The 27,383-nt window shown below is 40.7% G+C and overlaps 2 protein-coding genes across 4 annotated transcripts in view; both read left to right on the top strand.

The window, feature by feature from the left end:
* zgc:103755 (uncharacterized protein LOC449988 homolog) overlaps positions 1-13,284 on the top strand; it is a 51,430-nt gene extending 38,146 nt beyond the window's left edge. For 2 of the 3 annotated variants that reach the window (XM_022192978.2, XM_022192977.2), the window contains 6 exons: positions 162-356; positions 503-637; positions 3,258-3,381; positions 9,266-9,330; positions 9,474-9,552; positions 9,892-13,284. In XM_022192978.2, coding sequence (XP_022048670.1) covers positions 162-356; positions 503-637; positions 3,258-3,381; positions 9,266-9,330; positions 9,474-9,552; positions 9,892-10,258 — 965 coding nt within the window. In that variant the 3' untranslated portion in view covers positions 10,259-13,284. Of the gene's footprint in view, positions 1-161; positions 638-3,257; positions 3,382-9,265; positions 9,331-9,473; positions 9,553-9,891 lie in introns of those variants that run through there. The other variant, XM_051948220.1, reaches the window with a different exon arrangement.
* The window catches only part of LOC127534042 (SCAN domain-containing protein 3-like), a 63,205-nt gene extending 44,414 nt beyond the window's left edge, over positions 1-18,791 (top strand). The window contains exon 2 of the mRNA XM_051948283.1: positions 17,060-18,791. Within this exon, the coding sequence (XP_051804243.1) occupies positions 17,462-18,637 (1,176 nt within the window). The 5' untranslated portion in view covers positions 17,060-17,461 and the 3' untranslated portion in view covers positions 18,638-18,791. The remainder of the gene's footprint in view (positions 1-17,059) is intronic.
* The last annotated feature ends 8,592 nt before the right edge of the window (positions 18,792-27,383 follow it).

The raw sequence follows: 27,383 nt of genomic DNA, 5'->3' as shown, positions 1-27,383 counted from the left end.
GTGCACTTATCAAAGCTGTGGCTGTGTTGGCGTAAGTTCATTTTGTTAGTTAAACTTTTGGCTTTTTGTTCTGTTTTGGTCACTTGGCTTGTAGGGTTCCTTCTCTAAATGACTCATTCCTGCCTCCCGTCACTCGTTCCTCTGCATCCTTCATACTACAGGCGTCCTCTCCCGCTCTCTCTCCTCTTCGTCCTCTTCGCTGGACTCTCGTCATGGGCCGGGTGCCCGACCTCGTCCACTGCTGAGACAACGCCTCCCTGCTCGGCAGCGACGGGAGCGAGTTTCCCCGAGTCCCAGAACGACGCCCACACCGGCCCTCCGCTCTTCTTCAGGCACCACAGCACTAACTGCTGCAGGTCTCCTTATGACACTTTATATATAATACTGACGGAATGAAGCGGTTTATTTCAAGATCTTCCTGTCATTATCCACATCTAAATATGTCAGATTGACAGAAATAATTATTCCAGGAGAGAATCCTCTTTCTTCATCTCCCTTTCAGGTCTTCGAAGCCGGACTCCCTCAGGTAGCAGCTCCTTGTGTGAAGGCTCTGAGGTGCGAATAGGGGAGAGGGTCCTGGTGGTGGGTCAGAGGACTGGTGTGGTCCAGTTCTATGGGAAGACCAGCTTTGCTCCAGGTCGGTCCTCACATGTTTGAATCATTAAGATGAGTTATTTAGCTCAGTTTTTCTGAAAACATGCAGCCTAAAGTCTCCTTAAAATAGTGTGTTTTAAACTGCTGTGAACTGGATTATTTGTAGTGTCAAATATAAAAGAATGTACAGTGTTGGGTATACCGCACCTTGGGTTTAGGAAAAACTTTAACAAAAAACTTCAAAGCCTACCTAAAATATTCATTGTCTTTTTAATAAATCATGTCTGTCTTTACTTTGCTGTTTTTAGCGCTGACATAAAGACTGGGTTTTACTACAGTTTTCTTTAATGTTCCTGAACATATCCTAAGATTTATAGTCAGCAGTAAGCTGGAGAGCTAGTGGTTTCTGTCCAAATAAATCCTAATGATTGCATTGCTCAGGTAGCCTTGTCGTGATCATAAAACTAAAAGAAATTCTTTTGAGTCTTCAAGGAAAATAAACATTAATGACTCAAGAAGCATGGCTAAAGAAAGTGGCGGGCTTCATTCTTAACTTAACAAAAAGACATTGTTCATATTCAAGGTTGAGTTTTTCGGTTCCACAACAGTCCTCTTCTGTTAGATAACATGAATGAATGACCTGGTTTTGAGAGATCATTGTCTGCTGATTTGTTGTAAGAAATGTGAAAACTTAAAATATAATTGTTAAACTTAAGTTCTGTATAATGGGACACTGTGAACAAAGAGATACAGTGAAGCTCTGCTAAGCTCTTCTCTTTCGTCTTACATGAACTCCTTTCAACTCCAGTAACAAGTTACTGTAGTGGAAAACCTTAAGTTGGACAGAGAACATACTTTGAAAAATTAGATTCAAAAAAGCTGCTGCTGAGCAAAAGCCATTGAAAGCCAAACAGAAAACAGCTCACAGTAATCATTAATATTTACGCAGTAGTTCTGCCCAGGCATCAGCCTTGTGTGAATAAATAGTAATGTATCTTGCACCACTGAGAATCACGTTTGAAGGGATTTCAGTCTTAAGTTTCCTTTGATACTCTTAAATCAGTGTTAGCAATGCTCTGTTATCTCAGCCTCAGTGAGAACTGTACCTCAATACCAAATGCAAAAGCAGCTCTTCTTGCTGAAACTTCACAGTAAAGTGACTGCTTTTGAATATTCTGTCTGTATCTTAATTTGGCACTTGCAAGGTGTCTGAGTAGTCCTAAAGAGAAAGAAGAAAGATGCTCAGAATTTAGTCTCCTCTTCACAGAAAGACTAATGTCATTTTACAGGAGAGTGACTGAAAGTTAAAAAACTAAACGGTTATTTTTGCAGGGAGCTGCCTAAGAGTGAGTGGCCTACAGTGAAATGTTGGCTGTGCTGAATTGAGATGTAAACCAAACACCAGCTGACATGGAAAGATGGGAAAGTGTACTGTAACAGCGTTGTTGGTTGAAAGGCTTTGTCTTCTGGAGAAAGTGTGATGATATTTAGCCAGTTACCATGTTTGGATAGTTTGCACGTGCCAGATTTACCCTCCCTCTCACTCCTACTGCCAGCTTTACCCCATTTCTCCTCCTGTTTCCTCCGTTTTGTTAACTAACGCCAACATACACAGGACATACTGAAACAGTGTTATGTGGATCTGTCTGATCCAGGTTGTGTTTTCTTATTTATAGAGGCAGAGCTTTGTACGAACCCTGGATTTTTTTTTAAGTGCAGACACAGAATAGACAGATCTTAACTCCTTGATACCGATTGTCACAAATTCGCGTCATCCCTCTTTCATTCAGACTGCAACCAAGACATTGTATCCATTAACTTAATGCCAGTTTGTGCATATTCAGTACCTAGGAACCTTCAGCACTGGTTTCTCGTAGGACTGGTCGAAGTGGATCTAAGTTATTATACATCTGTTGTTATTATTGTATATCTGTTCAATTGTGACAAATTAGCAATCTCCACTTAATTTAGCATCAGCTGGAAAGCAAAAACACTTAAGGAGATATACTCTAGACATGTTTAAATAATGCGTTTTTTTGCATCTTGAATTATCTCAATAGTAAATGTGAGTTTTTCTCAAAATTTTGTTTGCTTCCTCCTTGATTTTTTTTTAGCAAAAAATGGTTTTATTTCTGACCTCTTGCACTTCGTTCATTACAGTCATGCAAAAGGTAGCCTGATGTCACATATTTTTGATATATTTCACATGATCTTTTTAAACTTTTTGCGACATTTCAAAAGTTCACCTCAAATTTGTTTCATTCATCAATTACTTGACAAAGTGTATTGTATCAGAATCCCCTGCTCCACCGTGAATGTAAACACAAACAGGAATTTTAAATGTATCGTTGACATTTACAAGACAGATAATTTTCCATTTAGAGAACTTGTTATTGTTAACTAGCACTGCCCTTTCTAAAGCTGTGTTTTTGTCAACAGCTGCTGGCTCTGTTGTGCACAGTTTGGCTTGTCTGTACAGCAAACATAATTTCTGATGCTGACACATCTGATAAGTTTCCAACATTAAGTTAGCTATTCATCCCTTTCTTCACTCATGTCTTTTTAAAGGTGCATGTCTCATTTACATTTGGTATGCAACTTTAAGTAGTCCCTTGACAATTCTTTTTTTTGTTTGTTTCTGGTCTGTCTTTCCACCTGTGCAGGACTCTGGTTGGGCATTGAGTTGGACAAGCCGAGTGGTAAAAATGACGGCTCAGTGGGAGGAGTCAGATACTTCAGCTGCCCACCCAAACATGGAGTCTTTGCTCCTCCGTCTCGTGTTCAAAGGTGAGTGCAGACTTCTTAAGGTAGTTCTAATTTTCCACTCATGATTAACGGACCCTTTCGGTGTTTTGCCACTGGTGATCCACAGAAGTAAAAACAGATTTGTCAGACAGGTATCTGTAATAAATTCTTTGAAGTTCAGAGCAGATTTGACAATATGAATTTGACAATAGGCCTTGAAAAGCCCGAGGTTCCATTTCATTGCCCTCATCAATACATCTGATGGCACTAATGAGTTCTTCTGACAGTGTCATTTGTGTGAGTGCTGACATATTTGATTTTGCCCTCTGTGCGGCAACCAGTGCTCCTCTGTCCTGGTGATTAACTAGAGTCAGAGTTGTCAGATGTGAAGCCTGAGGCCATCACACCACAGCATGACTTCTCAATTTAATGTGGCACCTGGTAATGAGCCAGACGCCATCATCGCTGCTTTTAAATATGGATTATAGATAATGGGTGAGTGAGGGAGGTAATATTTGAACAACACAGTATGGAATATGTCAGTAGGACTGTACCTTAAAATGTTGTTTGCCATTTAAATGAAAAATTGATTTGTCTTTTCTTTATATATTTTATTTTTTATTGATATGTTCAAACCGTGTGATGATAATAATATTAATAATAAATTTGTAATGCACATGTCATTTAGGCAAAATCTCAAAGCGCTACATTTAAAATGACAATCATAAAATAAAAACAGAGCAATCAGATAAAATAATAAAAAATAGAAGCATTCGGGGCATGTTATAAGCTTGGGGTTTCCTTCATATTATACTGTTGAGATCGCAAGTGAGCTGCAGATGTAAAACACAAATCATGAGTTAGACTGCTGTGGGTCATGTTAATATGAGTGTTACCACTCTGTATTCTAATGCAGTGATGAGAACCTAAAGGTACGAACTGATTCAAATGTGTATTCATCGTTTTCTCTACAGGCATAGGAGGTAGAACAATTATCCCAAAGAAGAAATGCGGTTGTGTTAAGGTAGATAAAGTAATAATAATAAAAGATAAAATATTTCCAATAAATAAAAAAAGACAGAAACAATCTCTGACATTGAAAAGCACTCAGAGGGCGCAGTACTCTGCCAAGGCTGCCCAGTCATCGAGTCATCGTATGATATCCCTCGGATGAAATCTTTAGAAAATTTATGTTCTGCAGTGGTTGATTTGTAGTAGGATCACAATCATGTGATCATCAGCAGGCAGCTGACGTAGTGTTCACGTGTTCTCATGGTTACAGTGATGCCATGCCGCTATCTGACAGTGACATAGAAATCTTTCACATGGTATCACTGCCAAAATCTAATCACTTGGTCCTTGTGTCATTTCTGCCCTTCCCTGAGAATTTCATCCAAATCCGTTGTTCCATTTTTGAGTAAAGTTGTGAACAGACGGACGGACAGACAAACCAACACCGATCGTCACATAACTCCTCTGCTTTGCTTGGCAGAATAATAAGCAATGTACAAGTATGTGAAGACGGATTTTCGTGATGTTTCATTTCTGATAAATATATTCTAATTTGCCAGGGTGATTCTATGCATGTAGTTATAACTGAGTTTTCTGGAGTCACTGAATATATTTGGAATAATTGCAGCAACTTCACTTCCAGCCAAGTGTCTGGAATTTTGATTAATAGCCTATTAGTTTTGTGTTGACCTGGGAGAAAGTGATATTATTTTGAGTTTAATTCTGACATAACATGCACACTGGTCCATTTCAGACACGAGACTCCAGTCAAAATATCCGCTAAGCTAAAGTATACTTGTCTCTTGAGGTGTCTAATCAGACTCTGTGGAAGCTCTGATGTGTGCAACCTTGTCTGGTCATGCATTCAAGCTTGCACCCCCGTGCCAGACATACAATTACAGTAAACCCAACAACATGCAGAGCCAGAGAGCAGAAAATCTGAAATACATACATTACAGTTCGGTGTGTTTTAAAATTCAGCCGTGATGTCTGTAATAATATGTATGTATGCAAGGAAACAGTAATTTATCAGTCATGACCTGAATTTGAAAAAAAAGCTGTGATAGTTCAGGCTGCTCTAAAAAATAGTAATCCACTTGTGAAGAGATTTTGGACAGCTGGGACATTCTAATTTCCACTTGAAAGTTCCGTTGAAAACAGCAACGTTTAAAGTCTTGTTTTGATATTTGAGCAGATGAGATTGTAATTTTGTGCTTTCAATAGATATGCATATTACACAGTAGATCCACAAGCACTGCTCTGGAGGGTAATATTAGAACCTTACTTTGGAAATGTAAATAAACAGATTTAAAAAATATGTATCTAAAAGCGCAATTTTTCGTGGCTAATAATCACTCTGTTGCAGAGATGTGGCCCACCACTGCTGTTGTCAGCTACACTAGCCATATGTCAAACATATAGATCATGGGCGGCAATTACAAGGAAAGTCAGTTCTGTTGGGGTAAAAATGAGAACTTCAGATGTCCTTGGAATATATTTTCAGAGGCTTTAGACCTCTGCTGTAGTAATGAACAGCATTGTTATGAATGGTGTTCCCCAGTTTGATATTTTGATTGTTGTGATTGAGTCCTGGACGTCATGCTGCTCCAACTTCCTCCTGTAGGGTTCAGTTAGGCTGAGATACGGTGACTGTGAAAGGTTTTCTGTATGTTTCAAAAAAGAGCCCTATCATTTCGACACCAATTTTCCAGATCCTCCGTTATACAGAGCTTTTCATTAAGCTCTATCAGAACTTAGAGCAGTTTGAACACACTAAACAGTAAAGTTTTGGAATTCCCCCTCACAGACTTGCTACCTGCTGTACTACAATATCTGCATTGATCCAGTGTAGCTTAGTGATGTATTGTTAAAACAACAGCCTACATCTCAGTGAGCAAGATCCAGTCCTGCTATACTGTGTGGTGAAAAAGTGTACAGACATGTTGTGTTTTTGTATATGTCACACTTAATGTTTCCGACCATCAAACTGAATTTAGCATTAGACAAAGATAACACAAGAAAACACAAAATGCAGTATATAAATGATGATCTCATTTATTGAAGGATTGAAGGAAAAATGCTGTCTCGACGCACCTTGCCCTATGTGATAAAGTAATTGCCCCCTGAGCTACCAATCTACTAAATTCATTTAGTTTCACTGTCCACATTGACACATGATTGCTGCCAGGCTTTCTGAATCTAAACAACAAGACTGACAGATTTCAATGACTGGAAAGACTTCTGAATTCATTGTTGAGGCTCTGGGACTCCAGAAAACCACAGTGAGAGACTTTATCCACAAATAGAGAAAACATGGAACTGTGGTGAACCTTCCCAGGAGTGGCCAACATTTGTCCAAGAGCAGGTCGACATCTTATCTATGAGGTCACACAAGAACCCAGACAAACATCAGAAGATCTGCAAGATGTCAGTGGCCTCAGTTCAGGTCCGTCTACGTGATTCCACAATAAGGAAGACACTGGGAGGAAATGGCATTATGGGAGAGTTGCAAGGTGCTAACCACTACTGATCAAAAGGAACATAAAGGCTCATCTGGCATTTGGAAAAAAAAAAAAGCAAAATATACTAATGAACCTCAAGACTTTTGGGATAACATCCTGTGGATTCATGAGTCAGAGGTGGAACTTCCTTCAAGACACGGGTCCCTGGTGTAAAACTAATACCGCATTCCACAAGAAGAATAAGATACAGTGAAACGTGGTGATAGGCTGATGATTTGGGGCATCAGAAATATCCACCCATCAATTTATGACCTAAAGCTGAACACAAATGGACCCAAAGCATGCAATCAGGTCCACCTCTGAATGTCACAAAAAGAAGGAAAATAAGGTTTTGGAGTGGCTGAGTCAAAGTCTGAACTTGAATCTAATTGAGATGCTGTGGCAAGACCTTAAAATGGCAGTTTGTGCTTGAAAACCATCTAATGTGGCTGAATTAAAACTATTCTGCAGAGAACTGTGGGCCAGCATTTATCACTGGCAGTGTAAAAACTGATCACCAGCTATTGCAAATGTTTAACTGCAGTTGTTCCTGCAAAGGGATCAACCACTTATTAGGTTTAGGGGGGAATCACTATTTCACAGCGGTGGTACAGATTTTCAATAGTTATTCAATAAATCATCATTTCAAAACTGCATTTTGTGTTGTCTGGGTTATCAGTCTAATATTAAGTAATTTATAAGTGTTGGTTTGATGATCTGGAATAATAACAGTGTGAGAAATGTGCAAAAATAGAAGACATCAGGATCAAGACATCAAATAGTTTATGGCCGCTCTGCAGGTCATGTCTGAGTGAAGCGTTGTTGTTTAGATGGTGTCACTGTGCAGTAGCAGTGTTGGGACACTTGGATTTCACAAAATCATTTAAAGCACCTTGAACTAAAAGTATTAGAATGGTGTGAATATGGTATCTGGATTAGTAGATGAACAACATGGCGCCACCTTTAAAGTATGTCTGCTATGCAAAGGATGTCATATTTTGTGTTTTTTTTGTTTGTTTTAAGTGTGAACAGTGTCTTTGATTCATTTAATTGATGGTTTGCCAGACTTGGTAAACCCCAGCTAAACCTTCCTTTTTTACTGCACCGTTTTGTTTTGGGTCTCTATGCCTGGTTTTTGCTTTAAGTAAGCCAATCATAAGAACCACTTTGACTTGGTTAAATGTGACATGAACAAAGGGAGGCCTTATTTTTGTACATCAAATCAAGCTTGCTCGCTAAACAGAAGAAGTTTTGACTCTGCAGTTGTATCAAGTGGCTTTTTATTGTCAAATCCTGGAGACATGAAAGCTGTCTGACATGCATATATACAAGCCGTTTAATTATTCATTGTCAGACATCATTTTGATTCTACTACCCACTCTTTTTTTTTTTTTAACAAATGGACAAAAACTGTCGACCTTTTTATTGGATGCCACACAATGCCTCAAGTGTTTAATGCGTGTCATAGTTGAATAAAAGCCATTATAGTTTAAAAAAAGCAGTTGACATCTAAAGTACCAGATGTGTTTTTGTAAAGCCAGCGGGTCACCAGAATTGAAAGAGTGCTGGTTAAGTTAACACATTCCACCTTTATTTCTAAGTATAATTAGTCTCTTCTCCTTCATTTCTGCTTGTGGTTCCTCTCAGTGCGGGTTTGCCTGTCTTCTTCCTGTACCTTCATTGCTCCCATTATTTTCTTGTTTCTCTTTTTTATTAAACCTCTGTTTGTCTTCCATGAGGTAAAAGCTGTTTTTTGGGAAGTCGGCTTCTGTGTTTTCTTGCCATTCCTTATTAATGCCCGTTTTTGTTTCTTTTTTTTTCACCCTAATTAAACCTGGGGTTCAGGGTGTACTCAGCAGAGCACACACTTCCCTGCTGCCTATTGATGAATATCACCCATCCAGGAGCTTGCTTTTCCTCCTCTTTTCTTTTCCTGTCAGCAGCGATCACAACCCATCAGCTAAACAAACACCCCACCCTCCCACACACGCTTTGTTTTTGTTGCTCTACCCCACTATTTCTCATTCCATAGAAAACAAAAGAATCCTTTTTCTGCTTTTGCTCGTTTCTCAGTATTGGCACTTTGCCTCCTAATAGCTTCCAGAGTTGTAGTGTAATTATTAACATTATATAGTGGCTTAAGAAAACATCAATGAGCAGGTCAGACACTCTGGTGTGAGCAGCAGAGCTTTTTTTTCATTCGAGCTGGTAACAGAAAAGAAACAATCATCAGAAGCAGACCCAGTCGTCTCCGTGTGTGTGGCGCTATTTAATGAATTTTCAGTGGACGTTGTAATCTATATTGCTGAGTGAAATAAACTCCGGACCATTGTCAGTGGAGGTTTTGCGGAGTGGATTGCCTCATTCTGTAAAAACTCTACGAGGACATTTACAAGTTTCTTTTCTCCTCCCAGGATCCATGGATCTGTTGATTGCCTGTCAGAGCTCACCTCCTCACGCCTCAGTCATCCTTTCACTGGTGAGAATTCTGCCTTTATTGCAAGCTTTGACTGGGATTTATTTGAAATGTGACTTGGCATTTATTATTCTGTGAGTGCTTGTGAAGTCATTCTTATGCAAGTGTCTCAGTGGGAGCACTTGACTCTTATGATTGCTGTGCAGGGACAATTCGTCGCAGTTTCAGCACATCAACGGCCATCGCCACTGCCAAGGATACGAGCAGACGGAGCGCCGTTACCAGGTGTGTGTCTCTCTTCTCCTAGCATCCCTCACACTTCTACCTCCCCAGGCTTTTCAGTTTCATCCTAATCCCCTGCAGCAGTGACAGAATCAATACTGATAAGAAGCAGTGGTATTAGTCAGCAAAAGGTTCCTTTTTTAAATGGCCAATGTATGATTGTGGGTATAATGAGAGAGAGCAGGGAATTGAAGATCAATCCCTCAAACACCGAGCTCCCATGAATCTCCTACTTACTTTTGATGTATTCTTTCACACTGCATACCTCTTCTCATAAATCTTTCTTGGTGTTTTTTTTTCCCCGGTGCTGCTGCTACAAACAAACAAACGAAACAACAAAAGGAGTCGTTCCAATCCTCACCGTCGACGCTGGAGCACCCTGAGCAGCGGTAGTGGCAGTATTCCCGGAAGCACTGCAGGGTCTAGTCCCTCTCCTGGCTCTGATGGACAGGTCCGCCTCCATGTGGGCATGCAGGTCCTCCTGAGCAGTGCCAATGAGATGGCGTTCATCCGTTACCTGGGCACAGCAGACTTTGCCCCGGGCCTTTGGCTGGGTCTGGAGCTGCGGAACTCCAAGGGCAAGAACGACGGCTCTGTGGGCGGGCGCCGCTACTTCACCTGTCGACCTGGCCACGGCGTGCTGGTCCGTCCCAGCCGAGTCACCTATCGCGGCATTAACGGTGCACGCTTGGTGAATGAAAGCAGCTAAGGCCGAGAGCAGGGGTGTCAAACTCACTCTGGTTCAGGGGCCACATTCAGCCCAATTTCATGTGGACTGGACCAGTGAAATCATGTCGCAATAACCTATAAATAACGACAGCTTCAGATTTTTCCTTTGTTTTAGTGCAAAAAAGTTCACATTTAAGGAATTATCTTTTTACAAAGCATTATGAACAAACTCCAATTTCTTTTTCAACATCATTATGCCTCAGTTTCTCATTTATACATTACAACTTACAAATTAAAATGTATCTACAAAGAAACAAAACATTTAGTCACAGCTATCTGGAACTGATCAATGTAATATTTTACTAAATATTTTACTAAAAGACAAAAAACGACAAAAGCAAGACAAAATATTACAAAAATTAGACACAAAATGACAAAAAATGAGACATGAAACAAAACAAAAACAGACAAAAAATTAGACAAAAGTTACAAAGTGACAAAACAATGAACAAATGACAAAAATGAGACTAAAAAATTGAATAAATGTCACAAATAAGACACAAAATAACAAATGCAAGAAACAAAACCGAAAAAGTGGACAAACAACACAAGCGAGACAAAAAAAAACACACAATGACAAAAAAGATGCTCAGAACAACAAATAAAGCAAAAAAACAAAATGACAACAATAAGACAAACAAAGAGGGACAAAAATGAGAAAACGACAAACATGAGACAAATGACAAAAGTCAGACCAAAAAAACACCTGTCATGGTCTAGAAATTATTTTTTAAATTTACAAATTGCAGTTAATGTCTCCTCTGTAATTTTTACTCTGTACAAAGTTATCCAGTGGGCCGGATGGGACCCTCTGGAGGGCCACATGTTTGACACCCCTGGCCTAGAGGAAGTGGAGGGCGTGAGTGGGTTTTAACCTTGTGCTTATGATGCACTTCAAGCAGGAGTTTTAAGTTTAAACTTCTCTCTTTTTGCATTGCGCATTAATGAATCTCTCATTGATAAACTTAGTCCTCTGTACCGTTCAGAGGTAAAACCACTTACCAAGTATGGTATTTCTTTGTAAAGTTAGGGGACAAAAATGCACTTTATGAAGTTCTTAGCAAAGCTTGTTTTGGCAGGGGGGGGGGTCTTAATTAGACATAAAACACTGCACTACTTTTGATCTGATTGCACTGAAAAACATCGATATGATAGGTTAGGATAAGATAAAGTAGATGATATGGATGTGCACACATGCAAAAACTATTTCTATACCCAAAGCTAATGTTGATTACGTCAAGTGAGATTGTCTGCCCACCAGCCATGAGACAGGAGGAGGGGATGTGGTCGGGGATGTCTCCAGAGTCTGGCCATGGATGGACAACACACAGTCCATCCATATCGACCTCTGCCACGCTCACAGCACTGTGCTTTGCTGAAGGAATGGACATTTTGGAGGCAGGAGAGCTGCCAGAGCCTCCTTGGTGTTTCCGTTTCTTGCCTCTGCTTCCTGCGGCTGCTGTGTTCATGTGTTTGAAGTACGGCGGTGCGCTGGGAGGGGCTGGGAGACGGCTGCAACCTCTGGTCCTCCTCCAGCATCTTTAGCTAATGTAGTCTGCAGCCGAACCAAAAGTGAGCATGCGTTTATGCAAGAGTGTGCGCATGCATGTGTATGTTAATTAAAGCACTTTTAAACAGAGACAGATTTTTACCAGGGTCGTCCTATGACTTACAGATAATTGACGGATGTTAAATCACAACTGGATTTTCACTTTATGACTCGATGTGAATAAAGTGGGATTTAATTAAGCTCAGACCTCCATCAGCCTCCTTTACATCAGTCTCTGTCACAGGCTGTCTATTAAGTTGACGCAGATGAATGATGGTGATATGGTGTCATGGCAGAGCAAAAATACTACCTATTACCCAGTGGGATATGATTCCATTACGGCTTGCAACAGACTGACTTTGTTGAGGCGGTGATGGAATTTAGACAGAATATCACATCAAATCAGAAAGTGAAGGTTTGCTTCATAAGTACTTTAACTTCAGCTGAGAACACACTTGACGAGCGAAAGCCTCATTTTAAACCTGATTTGTCCACTGTGACTGTCTTTTACTTTTTTTTCCAGCTTCACTGTGGCTGGCTGAGAATCAAACCTTTTCTCCTTCTGACTGAGTATTAGATCTGTCAGAGCTGTCACTGTCACATCTTCAGTTTCAACTGCTTACTGTCATCCTGAATTGCGTAGTTTGCAAATTGTTCAATGTATGTGAGGTTTGACAGAGTGTTCGTGTGTGTTCCCAGCTTTGGTAACAGCCTTTCAGTAAAGTCATGTCATTACGTGTTGAATCGTTTTGGATGGGTCATAATTGTATTTGATGCTTAAAGCAGCTTGAAACAGGAAATATGCAGTGCAGAAGTTTAAAGAATAGAGTTTGCGATCCGATCAGCGCCAACTCGACAGAGAACAAGCAATTGATTGTGCACGTGGGAAACAGGTCCACTGTTCAGTAAAACACTCATGCACCATCCAATTAGGGCGAGTAGGCCTCAGCAGTAGCTGTAGAATCTCCTGTGGCCTTCTCTCATTGATCTGTCTGGACAGGCCCTCTGTGATTGAAAAGCAGCGCTGGTCAGAGCCCAAGGTTGTCTGAAATACCTGCCAGAGATGAAATAAGTGAGCAGAAAATGGATATCTTTCCAAATTCTTATTGAAACATTTCCATCATCACTTTTTTTTCTTTAAAAGTAGCTTCTCGGTTACATTAAGGCCGACTCTTTGATGATTTCTGTAACGTAAGTATTCCACATTTCACCTATAGATGCTCTCATAGTTTGATGTATCTGCAGTCCTAAATGCTGCATGAGTGAATCTTAAACTGATTGGTATGAAAGTCGTCTGGCTCTGGTTTCTTGTGTGTAATTATTATTTTTTTATTCATGCATTTCGTGATCTGTATATTTGGAGAGTGGGAGCGTGAGAGAGGGTTTTGCTCTGATGCATTTACATGCTGTGGAAAACAGTATTTGTACAAACAATAAAAGATTCTATTCTAATTTGACCACTTTTCTCCATGACTGTAATTTCTTTATTTTTTTCAGCTGTGATTTGCTTGAGAGTGGTGATTTTAATGACAGAGGTTTACTGACGTTCTTGGATTGTATATAAAAAGCAGGAGGAAGGTGTCTTTAAGGACTAAAAGTGAAACGCCACAAGCAATTTGAAACGGTTTCACGTCTGTTCACCTTCTGCCTGATTCCACTGGGGCTCATCCCCATCAAAGCGAAAAAAAAAAAAAAAGGCCTGCTAGAGGAGCTGCATCGTTTGCCTACCGCCAGCCTGGGCACAGAAATTTAAATTTGAATAGAAATGACATACCCTATTATGCCATAATTGTGGAACAAATAGATGTTTGAATGGTTGCTTGAAATTGTTTTCTATGCTTATTTTGTTTCTTTGTTTTATTGAGTTCAAAGAGGAGGAAAAAAACACAAGGGAAAGGATCTGATGAAGCAGTATTTATCTGTCTGAACTACTGACCAAAAGATTGATTCAAAGGTCAGATTGAGATGAAAAATGCACCAAAACTGTCTTTAAACATGCATAGAAAGTTCTAGTAATGTCACACACAAAACATCTGAAGATATTTTTGTGATGACCACATATTTCTTTCATACTAGTAATTCTCATACAGTTTAGATGAGATGAAGTTACTGATGGACACAAAGAGGACTGTTGTGGAACGTTCTTCACATCTAGTGAGCCAGCACCTTGTCTAATGGCAGTTTGTCAAAAGTGGGAGACTAAAAACACCCAGTGCAGTATGAAGACTGTAAAGTCTTGGTTTGCCAGGGAAGGGAAAATGGTTTAATGGCTTAAAGAGGTTCAAGCAAAGTGTTGAGTGTCAGAGTTACAATTATGAGTTACTAGCTTTTACACAGCTGTCATGTCAACATCAAAGTCATAATTATTGGGGACATTTTATTCAGTTTATTATTACATTATAACTGTTATGGAACTTAACAGAAAAATGTATCTGAAAAACTAGCAGATAGCCTTACATTGTTATATTAAAACTATTTTGATCCACTTTCTAAACTCTAATCCCAAAATTGTCTGGATGTGAACTTTTATTGTTAACACTGGAAACAGTTTGAATTTTAAATCCTTTGTTGTGTTGGTATGTAGGATGTTGTTCTGTAGGACCTGAGCTTATGACCCGTTTGATCACAGCAGACTTGGAACTAATGACCTTATCCCTTAACTTAGGGATGCCAAACTCGTTTTAGTTCAGGTTCCACATTCAGAACAATTTGATCTCAAATGGGCCGGACCAGTAAAATCACAGCATAAAAACCTACAAATAACCACAACTCTTAGTGGAAAAAAGAACATTCTGAAAACATTCACAATTAAGGAATTCTCTTTCTACAAAACATCATGAACAACCTGAAATGAAACCTGAAGAAAAGTAAGTTCAATTTCACCAACATTCAGCCTCAGTTTATCATTTCCACATCACAACTTCCAGATCAGAGTGTACAAAAGAACACATTTAGTCACAGCTATCTGAACTAAAATATTTTACGATATGATCAAAATGACAAAAGACAGACAACAAAACAACAAAAACAAGACAAAATATTAGAAAATTGAAACAGTATTATCAAAAATGAGACAAGACACACAACAAAAAATTAGGCAAGTTAGAAAGCGACAAAAAAATTGACAAATGAGACAAAAATGACAAAAGTAAGAAACAAAACAAGAAATGAAGCAAACAGCAAAAAGAATAGACAATGCAAGCAAGACAAATGAGAAACAAAACCAAAAATTAGACAAATGACAAAAACAAGATGAAATATTACAAAAATGAGACACAAAACGACTAAAACAAGACGAAGTGACAAAAGATGAGAAACGACACAAAACAAAAAAGGCAAAAAATTGCACAAAAAAGTTTGAAGGCAACAAAAAATGGACAAATGACAAAAAACAAGATAAAATATGACAAAAACGAGACACAAAACGACAAATGAACAATGAACAATCTAGTATTTTACCTCAAGATCAAAACAACTTGTCATGGTCTAGAAATTGTTTGAAATTTCTATTTTTACAAATTTACAATTTACAGTTAATGTCTTCTGTAACTTTTACACTTTGAGGGCCAGATTGAATCTTCTGGAGGCTTTTGGCCAGCGGGCTGCATGTTGGACACCCCTGCCTTAACCCAAGCAACATGGATTTTGTGAAGAGGTGGACTTTGAGGGCACAGGGGAAGGTTTGTTCATGTCTGGCAGAAGTAGTCAAAAAACTTTGCATTGTCGAGGTGCCAGAGGTGGAGGAAAAGTGATTTATAAGTATGTTTGGGCTGTCAAAGTTAATGTTCCTTTTCACTGTTGAGGTCAGGAACAGAGGAATAGAGGGTGCCTTCCATTATTTGGTTATCACGCCTGGTCATGTCAGGGTGCTGCAAAGGATCAAGTTAATTGTCAGACTCGCTCTGCATTCTAAATCACATCCTTTTTCCTGTCGGTAAGTAGAGCATCCTGGCTTGCATATTGACCAAAAAAAGAATGGCAGAAGAAAGATGTCCTGGTCTTTTTGGTCCTTACCGCTCACATTTACAAGCAGCAGTGTGGATCTTGCACCATTTAGCCAGAATCTTAAAACCATAAAAGGAATCAGTTTTACATGAAGCATTTTAAAGTATTTATAGAAATAATGACATAAACTGAACTCTAAAACTAAGGTGAATTGTTTGACATAAGCATTCAACATTAGCATTCATATGGATGTCAGTTTGAAAAAAAGAGTCAAGATCCCATGGCACTAGGCTGCTACGCTGTAAAACAGCATATGAGGGTATGTACCAGAGCTGATTTAGCAGTAGAAGAGGGACCTACACAATATTAAGCAGACGGTTTGATCGGTGTATGTTCTTTCTGAGGAGGCTTGGTAACTGTGGCAGGATGTTGTGCAGGCTCTGATTGAAAACCATGTCTGCATTGCTGTGGATGTGTGTTTTCAGTCATGGAATTGTTTATTATTCTGTCATTTTTGACAAGACCTCAGCATGCAGCTGAGCATACGTCTGTGTAGACCAGTGGTTCCCAAAGTGGGGGTCCCGACCCCCCGGGGGGTCGCGGTACCCCTCCGTGGGGGTCGCGAGATGATTTCCAGAACAGCAAAAGAAAAAAAAAGAAAAAAATTTTTCGAGAGGGCCTTTACATTTTTATTTTATATATTTTTTGTTGCTGAAATATCTGTTTAAAATAGTTAAATAACTATATGAAAAAAAAGTTTTTTTTTTGTTATTATTATTTTAACATTACGTCAATTACAAATGAAGTTTACGTCTATGACGCAGCATACGTGCCCTTCGTTTTAATCTTAATGCTAGAGCTAGCTTTCTGAAGTTGCGATTAAGACCTTTATCAAAATGAAACGGTGGCTAATATCCACAACTCAAAAACAGAGTGAAGTTGAAAAGCCAGATTTGCAAGCGGCAAGGCCTGATGACAGAGCAGGAAGCACCGTGGGAACACCAGAGAAGTCTGCGGAGGACTGCGACACAGAACCGCCAGAGCATCGCCCGGCAGCGGCTAAGGTGGGAGCCCGCCAAGCCCACAAATCGGACACTTCTTCATCCAAATCAAGAAAATACAGGGATGAATTTATTAAGTATGGATTCGTGTGTCACGTTGTAAATGGTATACAACACCCACAGTGTGTAGTGTGCTCGGAGGTCCTTGCTCACGAGAGCCTTAAACCGGTGAAAATGTTGAGACACCTGACGACTAAACATCCTTCACTTGTGTCAAAACCAGCAGAGTTTTTTCGCCGAAAGGAGGGAGAACTAAGAGGGCAAAAGAGGGTCCTAACTAAACAAACTACAATCCCTGCCAAAGCTCAGAGGGCTTCATATGAAGTGGCATATTTAATTGCTCAAGCAAAAAAGCCTCACACAATTGGAGAAAGTTTGATCAAACCCGCCGCGGTGGCGATGAGTCGAGTCATGCACGGGGATAAAGCCGCCGCTGAGCTGACACAAGTCCCGCTGTCAGATGGGACAGTATCCCGCCGCATCAGTGAGATGGCACAGGACATCAAGACTCAGCTCATTGATGCAGTGAAAGAAGGAAAGTATACTTTACAACTGGACGAGTCAACTGACGTTTCGCATTGTGCCCAGCTTCTTGTTTTTGTGAGATACGTTTTTAAAGAGAAGCTTAATGAAGAAATGCTCTTTTGCACGCCGCTGGAAGGAGCGTGTACAGGCGAGGACATTTTTTAACAAACTGGACAGCAAGCTAAAAGAAGAAGGTATGTCCTGGAGTGAGTGCTTATCAGTGTGCACAGATGGAGCAGGGGCAATGCTGGGGAAAAAGAAGGGGTTGAGAGCACGAGTCCAGCAAGTTGCCCCTCACGTCTGCTTTACCCACTGCATTATACACAGAGAAGCCCTTGCATGTAAATCACTGAGTGCAGAGTTAAAGCACGTCCTTGACACAGCAGTGAAAATCGTGAATTATATAAAATCACGTCCGCTTAACACCAGACTGTTTGCAACCCTCTGTAACGAAATGGGAGCGGAGCACCAAGGCCTCCTGTTGCACACAGAGGTGAGATGGCTTTCCCGGGGAAATGTACTGAGCCGCTTGTGTGAGCTGAGGGAAGAGGTGCGCATCTTCCTCGCCGACCAAAGATCACCTCTCGCAGAACACCTCTCTGATCCTGACTGGGTAGCAAGGCTGGTGTATTTATCATCTGTTTTTGGCAAACTGAATGGGTTGAATATGTCACTGCAAGGTGAAAACACAAGCATTTTGACCCTCAATGACAAAGTGCAAGCATTTGTGCGTAAACTGGAGCGCTGGAGAGAGCGCGCTGAAGCTGGACATATGGACATGTTTACTGAGCTGGATGATTTTATTGAAGAAAATGCTTTGAGTGTGAACATTGTAAGGGCGTCTGTAGCGGATCACCTTCAGTCTCTTGTGGATCATTTTAAAAAGTATTTCCCAGAAGAAACTGCTCCTGAAAGGCATGATTGGATCCGATCCCCGTTCACTGCAAAAACAAATCATTTGACATCTGACTTTGAGGATGCGCTGATTGAACTTTCATCTGACCGAACCCTGAGAGCGCTTTTTGATGCCAAGAGCCTGGATGAGTTTTGGATTTCGGTGAGGAAGGAGTACCCGCAGCTGTCTGCAGCAGCATTGAACACACTGATGCCATTTGGCTCTACGTACTTATGCGAAAAAACTTTCTCTGCACTGACTTACATCAAGAACAAGCACAGATCTCGACTTAATGTGGAGGACGATCTCCGAATTGCCGTCTCCAAAATCAAACCGAGACTGGATCTTCTTTGCTCAGTGCATATTGCCCACCCATCGCATTAGGTGAGTTCTTCAAACACGCAGTAATTGTTGTGCAGCACTGCTCATAACTTTGAATAATCCGTCGCACTGCTGTGCTGTTTTAGACTGACAAATGTTTACCCGTAACACTGCTAATCCACATTTAACAGTTTCTTTTTTACTTTTGGACATGTGGGGGAAAAGGGGGGTCGCGGGTCTCCTATGATCCTATTTTGGGGGTCGCGGCCTGAAAAGATTGGGAACCCCTGGTGTAGACTGTCAATCATCCAGGTCATGGCACTGCACCATTTATCTTACACTTGTAATGCAATCTTGATTTCATCCCCAGACAGTTTGACCAACAGTAACACCTTGACTCATGCCTCTCCATGCTTGTGAGTCCGTGGGCCTTTAGTGGACCATTTTAATGGCCGTCATTTATGAGAGAGACTAAATACACTTCAGTATGGCTCTCAAACAGTCATAATTGACCTCTTAGAACAGAAATAGAAGTCCAGTTGCCTTCTAGTTGCACACTTAGAATCTGAGGTGGGTAGAGTAGCCAAAAAATTGTACTCAAGTAAGAGTAACGTTACTTCAAAATAATATCACTCAAGTAGAAGTAAAAAGTAGTCATCCAAAAATTTACTCAAGTAAGAGTAAAAAAGTATTTGGTGAAAAGATCACTCAAGTACTGAAAGTACTGAGTAAATGTTTGATTGTAATGTCCGATTTATTTTTTTAGAAATGATGTGATCAGACGGACAAAAATGTAAAATAATGTGCAAATTCTGGTATTTCCAAATAATTAAAAAAAAAGCAAAAATAAACAGCTTTACAAAATGACAAGTTAAGGCACAAAAAACACAACCTTTCAAATCTCAGTTTTTCACAACATAAAGCTTTTGAAACAAATACCTGTAGTAAGGTAACATTTGTATGTTTGAACAGTGCAAACTACTTCCAGTGAAAAGATAGACTGCATACTCATAGAGTCTATGACATAGAGTGTATGTGAATGCTGTATCCCCCTCCTACATTTACTTCACTAAGCCAGCCCTCTGGACTTCCAGTAAGCTGTGTTCCTATTGGCTGTCCAGGTGGCTGCTTGGTGTTATCAGGAACACCTGAGCAGCTCACTGTCTTCCTGCTTTATGTCTGCGGTCAAACATTTCCTCTGCTTCTCTTCACCACTGAGCTGGCTTTTGCTCTGCTTTAGTTTGTTCTTTAGGCGTTGGCTTGCTGCTTCCAGCAGTAAAATCCTCTTTAATGTGTTTTAGGGCTTTGTACTGGATAGTTGTCTTGGTAAATGTGGTTCTTTAGCCACAGTTACACATGGTGCTAATGTGTGCAGTGATTAGTGGATTTGGTGCAGCTGAGTTGTGTCTTTATCTTGGCTGTAGTGAGTCTCTCCAAGCAGAAGGCAGCGGGTTCAAGACCCACCACCAGAGATGGGGGGACTCGAGTCATTGACTTGACTCGAGTCGCCATATTTGTGACTTGCTGCTTACTTGATCAATATAAGCAAAAGACTTGACTTGACTTGGACTTGCTCCACCTGACGTGCAACTTGATTTGACTTGAGCCATTTGACTCGCCAAGTCACTGCAGTTTTGTTAAATTTTTTACAACCTTTTTTATTTACAAATAAATTATTAGAACATTGCTTTATTGTGCGTGAGTGCACTTGAATTGCACCATATAATCAGCAAACCTGGCAACCCCTCTACCACGCGACAAGCCTTGTGCCTGCAGTTTGGCAGAGAGCACTGAGACGATATGGAGGACATTCGTACCAGCCCCGTCCCGAAAATAATAAAATTTTGTTACTCCGACTTTTCTACATCGCACAACAAAAGAGTTGCCGTCTGCAAATTTTGCAATATAAAAGTGACCGATACCGCGAGCACCACATCAAATTTCGTAAGACACCTCAGGACAGGGCACAAAGAAAGGTGAGTAACATGCTGCAAAGCTTGCTAACGTTTTGACTGTAGACTGTATATAAAAGAGTTTTTTTTAAAAAAAAAGGTTTTGACTATAACTGTTTCGCGATTTGGCTGCAGACTTTGGAGGGAGTACTAGGCGAGTGGCTTGCTTGCTATGTTAACATTTTTGCTAAAAAGCTAGTAGCTAGCTCTCACACCACCAGCTGACTAACATGAGCTTATTTGCCTTTACGAATTAAATGCTCTGTCGAATGACTCAAAAATACTCGTGTGGACGACTGGTAGGGTATGCAGTCGCCACGGCACGAAAAAATAATTTAATAGTACAAGACAGAGTTGTTTTTAAGCGAAATGCGCGGAACGAATTTCTTCTGCAGCATAAAATCACTCCTCCCGGCAGTCCATTTGGCTTATAAACAACTCTGTTTTGTACACTTAAATACTCTTTTCGTAGCGTGGTGACTGCGCAACCTACCAGTTGTCCACACGAATGTTTCTGAGTCATTTGGTGGCGCATTTAATTCATGATAGGCGATCCAATTCAATTAAATTCAAAGCGCTCAGCTGATCATCTCTCTCTCACTCTATACTGTAAGTGCAGAATGTATAAAACTTCCTAATTGTGTTAGCTGCTATGCACTTGTCATTTACATGCAAAATATCCATATATTCCTGCCTAGAATGAGGATGTGACAAGCTGTGCAGTGATTTTTCTCCCTCTGTCCCAATGCTTAGATATGAAAAATACCTTCACTCAAAAGCAACTACATCAGACTCTAGTCAGCCACAGATCTCCCAGTTCATTACAAGCATCAAGCAACGCTACACTTCTAGCCATCCCCAGCAGAATGCCATCACACGGTCAATACTCTCAGACTTGGTTATTGACTGCAACTTGCCATTGTCCATTATAGAGCACCCAAGTTTTCGTCACTTCTTGTCTGTTGTTGACACAAGGTACAGCCCTGTAAGCCGAAGAACTCTGACTTCAAAATTGGATGACATAGTGCTGGACAAGCAGACCAAACTAAAGACTAGTCTTTCAAATGCTGAAAATCTGTCAGTTACAGTTGACATCTGGTCAGATCGCAAGATGCGGGGCTTCCTAGGAGTTACTGCTCACTGGTTGGAAAGTGCAGAAGGTGGAATGGTCCTGAAATCCGCTTTGCTGGCTTGTAACAGGTTCCGTGGTTCCCATACAGGGGAAAAAATTGTGAAGAATTTGACCAAATATGCCAGGAGTACAAAATAAAAAAAAAAAACTAATGCACATTATCTGCGATAATGCTGCGAACATGAAGAAAGCTTTCAGCACTTGTTTTCCACAACATGTAGATGAAGAGGATGAAGAGGATGTAGGGGTTGAGGACGAGAACTTGTGGACTGACTTGCCAGATGAAGACCAAGAGAGGGTTGAGCTTTTTCTCCAAACTAAATCTCAGACAAGACAGCAGTGTTTTGCCCACACGCTGCAGTTAGTTGTTGGGGACGGCTTAAGAGACACAAAAATAGCCAATGCAGCTCTTGCAAAGGCCTGCAAGCTGAGCAGTTTACTCCACAGCAGCACTTCTTTCAAAGACATTTTTGAGCGAGAGTTTGGGCAATCTGGCATCCCAGCTACAGTTGTCACACGTTGGAACTCAACACTCTCAGCCATTCTACAAGAGTCTGGCCACAAAGAAACAGCATTCACATCAAGAGAATGGAATCAAATTCAAGAGTTGGTGCATGTCCTTGAGCCTTTCGCTGAGGCCACTGATCTCACTCAAGGTGAAAAAGTGGTAACCATAAGTGCAGTGGCTCCGTGTGTCCTCTCCCTCAACCATCATCTTGAAAACTTAAAAGACAGCATGTGCTATTTGGGGAGCTTCATCAAAACCTTGCAGACATCTCTCCAAAGGAGGTTTAAAGGGATCTTCGTGAATGTGAAGATGGCAGAAAACTCCTCATATGATAGCCAGCCCTTGCCCTTCTCTGACCCCCTGTATCTGAAGGCTGCCATGCTGGATCCTTGTTTTGGCAGCATGTGAGTGACACATGATGTTTTGGTCCCTGACCACACTAAGGAGGAAGTGTCAAAGATGATCAAAGGTATGTTATAGATATACAGTGAAAACATGCCAGGTTAGCCCATGTAAAAAATAATAATAATAATAAAAAGGCATTATAAAAAAATGTTATACACATCATATTATTATGTGATTAAGTGATATTGTTTGTGCTTTTTCTTTGCTCAAGAATTGATTCTCAAAGAGGCAGCAAAAGTGGCGTCAACCCCACGCGTAGAAGAGGAGGACAAGGTCCAGGGCACAGAGCTTCCGTCGGGCCTTTTCGCATCTTACTATAACAAGAAGCAAAAGAAGGATTCTGCTTCGACACCACATATGCAGCTCACACACTTTTTGGACATTTGTAGTGGACAAGACTGCCTCAACTTCTGGACACTAAACAGACACACCCTTCCTTCTCTCTACGAGGTTGTGGTAAGACTGTTGCATATTCCTGCATCTAGCGCACCAGTAGAGCGCGTTTTCAGCCATGGTGGTGTGATCATGCGACCTCATCGTTCCCGACTCAGTGCAAAAGTGTTGACCAATTTGATTTTTTGCAAGTGTAATGGCCATTGGTAATGGCTCACATTCTGATGCTGTCTTAGCTTAGGCACCACCCACCACCCACTCTTTCTCTCACACACACACACACACACAACACACACAGCACACACACACTGCTGTAACCAAGGCTGTCCAAAAAAGAAAAATCTAATCTGATGATCTTAGAGAAGCATGCCTGTGTTTTTGTATTGTTGTTGGTTTGGGAGTCTTGTTAGCAACATGTTCGGTGACATCACCTTTACTACTTACCCATAATATAAGAATAATGGACAGATTATGAAAAGAAGACACCTGGTCCTCTGCACACAGAGCCACCTGCTGTTGAAATTGGTACATGGTTGATAAGGGTTTTCCAGTGATGCAAGGTAACAGAATAAAAGTGTGTTAGGTAATGTTATGTGACCGTCCAAATCTTGTTGAGCCTCATTGCGACTCCAATTGTTTCCACTGCAGGATTGGTCAGAAAACATGTTTCTTGATTTAAAATTCCTGTCAATCGTAAATGAAAAGGATGGCACACACACACACACACACACACACACACACACACACACACACACACACACACACACACACACACACACACACACACACACACACACTGGATAAGGTGCATTCTAGCTCCAGTTTCACTTACAATGTATCTTTTCATATGATGTGATTGTTCCATCTTCCGCTAATAAAAAGCTGTTTGTAATTCATTCATGTTGAGGTGACTCATGAACTTCAGCTTGCATTAAAAATAAGATATTGACCGTAAGCTTGTTGCAATACAGACATTTGAAAAAGTAATTAATTTGATAATGACTTGACTTGCTTGACTAAAGCTCTGCTTGGACTTGACTTGCTTGATCCTCCTTACAGACGACTTGTGACTTACTTGCGACTTGCATGTATGTGACTTCCTCCCATCTCTGCCCACCACTGGCATTTTTCTTTGTCCAAGTTTTTCAAAAAATTGGAGAAGGGTCTGATCTTGAACCGGCAACCTGCAGCTCCATAGACAAACAAAAAAGTTCATTTTATTTCTCATTAATGTACACTCAGCACCCCATTTTGACAGAAAAAAATAGAAATGTAGAAATTTCTGCAAATTTATTGAAAAAGAAAAACTGAAATATCACATGGTCATAAGTATTCAGACCCTGTGCTCAGTACTGAGTAGAAGCACCCTTTTCAGCTAGTACAGCCATGAGTCTTCTTGGGAATGACGCAATAAGTTTTTCACACCTGGATTTGGGGATCCTCTGCCATTCTTCCTTGCAGATCCTCTCCAGTTCTGTCAGGTTGGATGGTGAACGTTGATGGACAGCCATTTTGAGGTCTCTCCAGAGATCAATTGGGTTTAGGTCAGGGCTCTGGCTGGGCCAGTCAAGAACGGTCACAGAGTTGTTCTGAAGCCACTCCTTTCTTATTTTAGCTGTGTGCTTAGGGTCATTGTCCTGTTGAAAGGCTAACCTTGGGCCCAGTCTGAGGTCCTGAGCACTCTGGAAGAGGTTTTCCTACAGGATATCTCTGTACTTGGCCGCATTCATCCTTCCTTCAATTGCAACCAGTCGTCCTGTCCCTGCAGCTGAAAAACACCCCCACAACATGATGCTCCCACCCCCATGTTTCACTGCAGGGATTGTATTGGGCAGGTGATGAGCAGTGCCTGGTTTTCTCCACACATACCGCTTAGAATTCACACCAGAAAGTTCAATCTTGGTCTCATCAGACCAGAGAATCTTATTTCTCATAGTCTGGGAGTCCTTCATGTGTTTTTTGGCAAACTCTATGCGGGCTTTCATGTGTCTTGCACTGAGGAGAGGCTTCCGTCGGGCCACTCTGCCATAAAGCCCCGACTGGTGGAGGGCTGCAGTGATAGTTGACTTTGTGGAACTTTCTCCTATCTCCTGACTGCATCTCTGAGCTCAGCCACAGTGATCTTTGGGTTCTTCTTTACCTCTCTCACCAAGGCTCTTCTCCCACCATTGCTCAGTTTGGCTGGACAGCCAGGTCTAGGAAGAGTTGTGGTCGTCCCAAACTTCTTCCATTTGAGGATTATGGAGGCCACTGTGCTCTGAGGAACCTTGAGTGCTGCAGAAATTCTTTTGTAACCTTGGCCAGATCTGTGTCTTGCCACAGTTCTGTCTCTGAGCTCCTTGGGCAGTTCCTTCCACCTCATGATTCTCATTTGCTCTGACATGCACTATGAGCTGTAAGGTCTTATATAGACAGGTGTGTGCCTTTCCTAATCAAGTCCAATCAGTTTAATTAAACACAGCTGGACTCCAATAAAGAAGCAGAACCATCTCGAGGAGGATCAGAAGAAATGGACAGCATGTGAGTTAAATATGAATGTTGCTGCAAAGTAGTAAAAAGTATGGCAGAGAAAAACTACTCTCAGAAGTACTTTTAAAAAAAATTACTTAAGTAAATGTAACGGGGCAAATGTAACTTGTTACTACCCACCTCTGCTTAGAATCCTGCTGAGGAGTAGCATCATAGACTGTATAATGCAGTCAATTGGAGGTGCAATCACAAGATTACCAAAGACATAGAAAACAGTCTATAGGTAGCATACATCTTTGGTAATCTTGTGATTGCACCTCTAATTTTCTTTCTGAATGGTCTTCTCTGCTGACTACGGTGTTTTGGTGCAAACTGTGTGTGCAGATGTCGGTGTTAAAAGTCTGAATCGAAGGTGAGAATTTTTTGAGGCTCGTATTTACAAGCTATCAGTGACAGTGTTGAGCTTTAGTGTCATTGCTTCTCATGAGGATGATAGCAGGTAACAGCGTGACCTTTTCTTTGTGGCACTGTGTTGCTGTTGAAAGCAGGGAAGTTTTCAACTTTCTTTTTTATAAATATGGAAGATCAGTCACTGTGGATGGAAGACGTATTTGGACCTCTCACCACTTCTGTACATATGGATTGGTCAGTGGTTGGGTTATTTTGTAGATGCACATGAGGACATTCGTCAGGACAAATCACTGGGATGATTGAGTCCAGTCAAAATGAGTTCTCCTTAAGCCTTCGAAGTCCAGGTTACAAGACAGATTGCAAATGATCTGCTAGAACAAATTAAAAAAGTGCAGTAATTACACGCAAGTTTCAAAAGTCTAGTTAGTAGTGTACTTTCCAACTTGAGCTTATCCATTTACATACCTGAGGGCAATATCAGAAACAACTTCAGATATATTTTGGTTCAGTACAGCTCCAGTAATACTTCAGTGCTAAAACATAGAATTTAATTAACAACTTTATGACAGAACCAACAAGCCTTTAATGCAGGACGGCTATCCTAAACCTAACAAGCTGACCACTGACTGTCAGTCTGTTAGAATAGCCACTCCTTACATCTTAAAGCTACTTTCTTTGCGTTCTTTTAGCAAGTAGCTCTGAAAAAGGAGAAAAGTGAAGCTGCTGTGTGACATTATTATTGCTATTAGTGCAAGTGCTTATGTAAATGACTTGTAAATGTAAATTGAGGCACTGGAAGCAGCTTGCAGAGAGCTCCAGTTGATGAGCAAAGTAGTGAGAAATGCAGTGATGCCTCTGAATTCATGTCACTGCGTGGTGATGTCTTACCTGAAAATCCTACCAGGGCAAACGCTTAACATCTCGAATATAGCTTTTTGAAATAATGGATAGGCCTCCCTCTGACACGCAATTTTACAGTTTGATTCTCAGACCCCCTGTGTAAAACACTTTGATATTAAAGGACTGTTAGAAGGTCTGTGCAGTTTTCCAGGTAATGTGAAACCCCAGAAGAATCTAGTCCAATCAAATTGTTTTAAAATCTTTAAAGCAGTAGGTTATCTGCTTTAGACTGATCCCAAGAGGTTGGTGCTTGTCCAGGCTGCTGTAGCCGACAAAACTAGTGCCGTTTTCTGTAAAGAGAAAATTTATACCATGTATTATTCTTATATGTAATATCTGTCAAGCTGGATGGTGACAGGAACCTTAACAGACATATCTCAGGCCTGAAGGTACTACAAACAGAAATGTTTTAAGAAAAAATGAACCCACATGTTTTTAAATGTCGTCTGGATGGAGTTCAGTGTTCTGCTGCAGTTAGGTGAAAGTGAAACTCAGTCCTGCAGTAGCTCTATACACAATTATGTCCAAAATGATTCATAACCATACCAAATATAGATTTAGCCTTTATTTTGATGAAAAAGAAACATCCCCATGGTCAAACATGGTAGTGGGAATGTGATGCTTTGCGGGTGTCTTTCA

This window comes from Acanthochromis polyacanthus, chromosome 1, assembly GCF_021347895.1.
Source record: "Acanthochromis polyacanthus isolate Apoly-LR-REF ecotype Palm Island chromosome 1, KAUST_Apoly_ChrSc, whole genome shotgun sequence".
Lineage (NCBI taxonomy): Eukaryota > Metazoa > Chordata > Actinopteri > Pomacentridae > Acanthochromis > Acanthochromis polyacanthus.
This window is presented reverse-complemented; position numbering and strand designations above follow the sequence as displayed.